This window comes from Tasmannia lanceolata, unplaced genomic scaffold (genome assembly GCF_043159265.1).
Source record: "Tasmannia lanceolata isolate RefF3 unplaced genomic scaffold, GAP_Taslan_0.1 ptg000008l, whole genome shotgun sequence".
Taxonomy (NCBI): domain Eukaryota; kingdom Viridiplantae; phylum Streptophyta; class Magnoliopsida; order Canellales; family Winteraceae; genus Tasmannia; species Tasmannia lanceolata.
Window position 1 is genome coordinate 58,511,756 of NW_027518685.1, and position 6,000 is coordinate 58,517,755.

The window sequence follows — 6,000 nt, forward strand, 5'->3', positions numbered from 1 at the left end:
GATTTTTATTGGGTGGGGGGGGGGGGGGGGGGGTTGGGTGATGACAAGAAAGGTATTTCACTAGTAAAGTGGGAGTATGTTTGCAAGCCTCTGAAAAGTGGTGGGCTGGGAATTAGAAGAGTCAAGGAGACTAACATGGCTCTCTTGGGAAAGTGGTTATGGAGATTTGGCGAAGAACGTTCACAACTATGGACTAAAGTCATTAAAGGTAAATATGGTATAAATCTGGGTCTTTGGGAATCTGATGACATTTTTGGCAAAAAAGGAGTTATAGTTTGGCTTGACATCCTCAAAATCAGATTTCGGTTCAATTTGGGTACTAAATTCAGAGTGTATTCCGGAGATCATATTAGCTTCTGGGGTGATGCTTTGTGCTCTCATGTCCCTTTGAATGTTATGTTCCCTTCCCTCTTTGAAGTGGCTAGTCAAAAGAATGCTTTTTTGAAGGACTGTTTTGAAAGAGATGGGAAAAACGTTAAGATGGTTTCCAAGGTTCAGAAGGCACTTCTTTGACAGAGAATTGGATTCTGTTGCTAGATTTATGGAAATTTTGGAAGGCTGCTATATTAAGCGATCGGGTGGGGACAAAAGGATATGGATCTAGGATTCGTTTGCTATTTTCTCTGTAAAATCTTTCCATTATCACCTTTTGCCTCTCTCTGTTTCCCCCACTGAAGCAAAAGTTTGGAAAATCCAAGCTCCACCAAGGGTGAGCTTCTTTGATTGGGCGGTTGTCAGAGGGCGAATCCAAACTATAGACACTTTGCGTAAAATGGGGATGTGGCTGATGGACCATTGTCCTTTATGTATTGAAGCCGGCGAATTAGTTGATCATATTCTTATTCATTGCAAGGTCCCGAGAAAGGTATGGAGCGGGATCCTCTCCAGGTTTGGCATAGCATGGGTATTTCCATCCTCTTTATCTGAGCTCCTTCAACAATGGGAGGCGGCTCCATGGAGAAATAAAGGAAAGGTGCTGTGGAACTCTTGCTTTTTAGCAATTATATGGGTCATATGGAAAGAGCGGAATGCTAGGATTTTCGATGGAGTTGCAAAGTCTCCTTACTTCCTTTACATTCAAGCAATAGCCATGGTCATATCTTGGGTGAGAACTACCCCTATGTTTTTATTTGTATCAGCTCATGACTTATGGGAGGGATGGAGGATAATATGCAATAGTAATGAGTCGCGGCACATCACAGTTCAAAACTGGGAGACTCCTTCGACAGGTATGTTCAAGCTAAACTTTGATGGTTCTAGCTTGGGCAATCCAGGTCCGTCGGGGATTGGTGGAGTATTGAGAAATTCTTTGGGTGAGGTGTTATGGTCTTTCTCCGGTCCCATTGGGACGACGGATTCCAGTGAGGTGGAAGTAAAAGCTGCTCATCAAGGCATTAAGTATATTCCAAGTGAAATTTTGAGCTCACTAATTGTGGAAGGTGACTCAATGAATGTAATTAGATGGCTAAGAGGTGTGCGAGTACCGCCTTGGAGGTTTGTATCCTTGTTTGATGAAATAGAGGATCAGATAGGTGATTTTGCCATAGTTTGCAATCATATTAGAAGATCGGCAAACCAGGAGGCAGATAGATTAGCTCGAGGTGGGGTGGATAGGCTTAGTTTGGAGTTGTTTGATTTCCTCCCTCCGCAATTGTATTTTTCCCTTGTATTTTCTTTTCTTTTTTCGCTTTTGTACTTTGGGCTTGACTGTCTCGGTCTTCCCTTCTTTTAATGAATTGCTACCATTCAAAAAAAAAAAACCTATGTATTTAAGAACTCAACTATTTAAGAGCTGGCAAAAGATCTTCATTGATGGAAATTCCTTTAGGATGTGTTTGGTTGAACAAAAGCCTGGGTGGCTTAGGAGTTTGTAGAATTTCTCTTTATTATCATGCAATGAAAGAACTGTCCAACATTAAGTACTTTTCTTGGCCAACAACCAACAACCAATGATATATGTCTTTGTTTTTTGGAATATGATGCAATCATTCATTATCAATTTTAATACAACATCATGTACCAACAAATTGATGGTGTTGATAAATTTAACTCTAAACCAATAAATATGACGTTGAGATTGGTTGTCGATACTTACAAGAATACTTGGGCAGTGCAAGAGATGAGTATTTGCCTGCAGAAAGACCACTTCTGGCTGAATTCAAAGCGACCCACACTCCACAGAGATAAATTACAGCAATTCCCGATAGTCAAGTGCAAGACAATTAGTGGAAACAGAGTTGGCCGCAGCAAGTATCATCCTCTAAACCAAACCTCGACATTCAATTTTCTATGTTGAGATTTCCTCTGCCCCAAAGAAGTGGACACTTGTCTAATCGTCCTGGCTCCAACTGATCAGGACCACCCAACTCCATGCTATGGTGTTAGTGAGATTACCGGTTAAGCAAAGAAGTTGAATCTCTATAGAACGAAAAAATCTTCAGCACCAGATCAGCCCGAGGAAATAATTTCTATTAAAAGAGCTTTAGATTTGACCTTACCTACATTGAAAGACCAGGGGCAGAAATGATTCCAACCAGCAGTTCCTTTCCTAAAGATCACTATGCAAATTGCCATGGTTTCACAAATCAATGGCAATGACTGGTCCAAGTTAAATGTATATTGGATAAACAACGGCCAATATAGCACAACAAAATTAGTAAATTCAATTCCCCGAGATGCCATGCAACATGTCACCCCTCACAGATCAAATTGAATCCCCTTGCATAATCTCATTCAGTCTCGAATGCGAACACCGTCATCTGTTTCTTTGCAATAACTAATCAACAATCTCAGAATCAACACCAGAATCTGAATCAGATTCTGAATCCTCCCGGATTTCTCCATCTTCACCCAACTCACCATTGACACTAAACCGTCCACAGTCATCCTCGACAAAATCCCTTCTAACATTCCCCAGCTCTTCATCTTCTCTACTCCTCCTAAAATGAACCAATTCAGGATCCACATTGGCCTTTCGTGGGCTCAACAAGATCAACTCTGCCAGCCTCCTCCTCGCCAAATACAAATCATTTGGCTCTACTAACTCTCCCTTCCTATACGCCTCCCTAAGAAAAACTGTATGAAGCTTCCCATGATTCCCCCTCGTCGAGATATAAAAAATCCCCTGATGTTGAAGTAAAAACTCCTTCAACTTCTTGGGCAAGTCCATTGCCATTCTAAAATGTGCTATCCTCTCCAAAGTAATCTTCTTCTCAACAGTCAAAGACAAAAGCTCATGGATAGTGGCGACCGCCCTCTTCTCCATTCGCTTGCGAGCCTCGAGCGATCGAAGATCATAGCCCGAAATATCCTCGTATGGAGACCAATAAGGCAATCTCTGCCATTTCCACACAGCAATCTTATAGTATTTACCAATTTTAAAACCTGGCGGGAAATTAATTATGAAAGAAAATCGAATGTTCTCCGCGTCAATACCTCTTTCTCTGTACTCTTTCTCTCTGAGGCATTCTATCGAACAGGTGGTGAGCGCTGGATCACGCTCGACTAACTCAACATATTTGGATCGCGGGTCTTTATCAGAGTCGAACAGTCGAAAATATTGGGGGTTTTTTAGGATAATTGAGAATTCGAAGTCCTCGGGGAAGCCAAATTCAAGGCGGGCAATTCGAATATGTTCGAGGCGGAGGCGGCCTGAATTGGAGAGCATGAGGAGTTTGCAGAGGCGGGTTATGGCATGGGGGATTTGGGATTGGAGAGCGCAATTTTCTTGGTCAATTTGGAGGAGGGCTTGGCGGGTGAGGCGGCACCAAAGGATTCTTTGGACTGGGTGTTCATAGATTTGGAAGGTATGTGGGAATTTGAGGAGGAATGATCCTGCTTCATATTGTTTGAGGCCGAGGCGGCGAGCAAGGGTGTCAAGGCGGGCTATGGCTAGGGTTTGGTCTGGTTGGGAGAGAATTAGGTCTTGGAATTTAAGGGTTTTGCGGATCTTTTTGTGGACTTCCATGTAGTTGTCGAATCCGTGGTCGCGAACGCGTTGGAGTTTTTTGGGGATGGAGGTGGATTGGGACATGGGTTGGATGAGGATGAATAAGGGGGATAGATTGGAGAGAGTGTTGGGGGTTTTTGTGGAGAGGAGTTGGGTTGGGGAAAAGAGGGTGTTGGTGAAGGGTTTGTTCCAGTGAAGAAGGAATGGTGTTTTTCTCATCTTTTTGTGATTTTGTTTCGTTTGGAGGGACAAGGAAGGAGGTGAGGAGTGGGACTGGAAGTGGTTTGTAGGGTTTTAGGGAGGGTTTTTGCAGAGAGGCGTAGACAGGAAACGGGCGTAAACAAAAAGAAGACGAGGGGGCCGGAGTTGGGTCGGGTTCAACCCAAATTCGGCTAGGAATGGGTCGGCATTTTCTTGGGTTGGGTTGGGTTGGGTTGGGTTGGGTTAGGGTGGAGACCTTGGGCAACATTACCCTCTCCTCGAATTTATTGTGATTTTCAATACAAGTAGTTATCGAGTAGATTAGTGGTATAAGTAGTCAATAGGAAGGAGACAAACACAGACATTTGATTTGCAGAAAATTTACCTTGTAGAATAGTGACAAGTAGTGCTTGGTTGCCAACCTCACAGAACAAGTGGGAGGGGGTGCCATCGCCAATATAGAAAGAGGAGAGAGAGAGAGAGATGGAGAGCAAAAACTTCGAAGCCAAATTCCTCTTTTTTTTTGAGAAATTTGGCTTCGAAAGTATAAGGAGGGGACAATGATAACACGTCACCAGACATGCAATTATTTCATCTGAAACTTGTCTCGAAGTCTCTATGGATTTCGATGCTACATTAGCAACCAAGCACCATAAAATTGAAGAGAAGTGCATTTCTTTTGCTTGGGAAATCCTTGAGGATTTTTGTGTGTTATACTAGGCAGTTTTGCCATTAGCGGCTCACTTTTGAATGGAAAAAATAGCCACAGCTAACATTTTAGCAAATTTAGTTTTAGGGAAAATTACACTTACACCCCCTCTACTTTCTGTAGACACCCCATTTTGACAAGGCCCTAAACCCGCGTATTCGAATGGAATTAATCCGAGCAAAAGAGAATGTGGGGCCCGTTTGTGTGGGGCCCGCTTGTGTGGGACTCGTTTGTGTGGGGCCCGCTAATGTGGGATGCGTTTGTATTCAAAGAGAGAATAAGGACAGTCATCATTTTCTTTGTTTTTTAAAATAGGCGTAATGAGTGGTTTTGGTTTTCGTATGGCATCCGATGCCATTTGAAAATTGTTTTTTATTTTTTTATTTATTATTTTGCAAATTTTAGAGGAAATGGGGGGGACATGAGGGGGACAAACTCATCATGAGTTCTCTCCTCATGATGAGTCTTCCCATTGGTCTCTCTCTCATTGGTCTCTCTCTCGCAGAGAAGAAACAAACCAGAGAAAAGAAAAAGAAAAAAAAAAAAGAAAGACCAGAGGAAGAGAAAAAAGAAAAACCAGAGGAAGAAAAGAGAGGAAAAACCAGAGGAAAAAAGAGAAAGGGAGAGGGAGAGAGAGAGAGAGATCTGCAGAGGGGAGAGAGAGAGAGAGAGGAGAGATCTGTAGAGAGAGAGAGGGAGAGAGAGAGAGAGTCTTCTCCTCCGGCAACCCAACCGGATTCCGGCCACCTTCTCCGACATCCTCCCAACCAACCACCGGAGCTCCACCGGCATCCACATCTCCTCCACCCCACCTCCAGCGGGCCCCACCTCCAGCGGGTCCCACATCAGCGGGTCCCACATCAGCGGGCCCCACACAAGCACGACTCTGTCAACACCTTCCTGGATCTCTTGTGGCGTAAGTTCATTTTTTTTTATTATTTTTTAATTATTCATTCTTTGCACTACACACACGGGTCCCACAGCGGGTCCCACAGCGGGTCCCACATCCGCGGGTCCCACAGCGGGTCCCAAAGCGGGTCCCACAGAGGGTCCCACATCTGCGGGTCCCACATCCGCGGGTCCCACAGCGGGTCCCACATCAGTAGGTCCCACAGCGGGTCCCACAAGCGGGTCCCACAGG

General features: G+C 44.1%; 1 protein-coding gene across 1 annotated transcript; it reads right to left on the bottom strand.

Annotated features, from left to right (window-relative positions):
- Nucleotides 1–1,415: 1,415 nt before the first annotated feature.
- Nucleotides 1,416–4,377, bottom strand: RPD1 (Ubiquitin carboxyl-terminal hydrolase family protein). Its single transcript, XM_077387004.1, has 2 exons — nucleotides 2,499–4,377; nucleotides 1,416–2,418 (listed from the first exon to the last, which is right to left on the bottom strand). The coding sequence occupies exon 1, from the start codon at nucleotides 4,166–4,168 to the stop codon at nucleotides 2,777–2,779; it is 1,392 nt and encodes a 463-aa protein (XP_077243119.1). The 5' UTR covers nucleotides 4,169–4,377; the 3' UTR covers nucleotides 1,416–2,418; nucleotides 2,499–2,776.
- Between the last annotated feature and the right edge of the window lie 1,623 nt (nucleotides 4,378–6,000).

What these genes read in the sequence shown, in the direction of transcription:
- RPD1 (XM_077387004.1), bottom strand. Translation starts at nt 4,168, where the DNA reads ATGAGAAAAACACCATTCCTTCTTCACTGGAACAAACCCTTCACCAAC.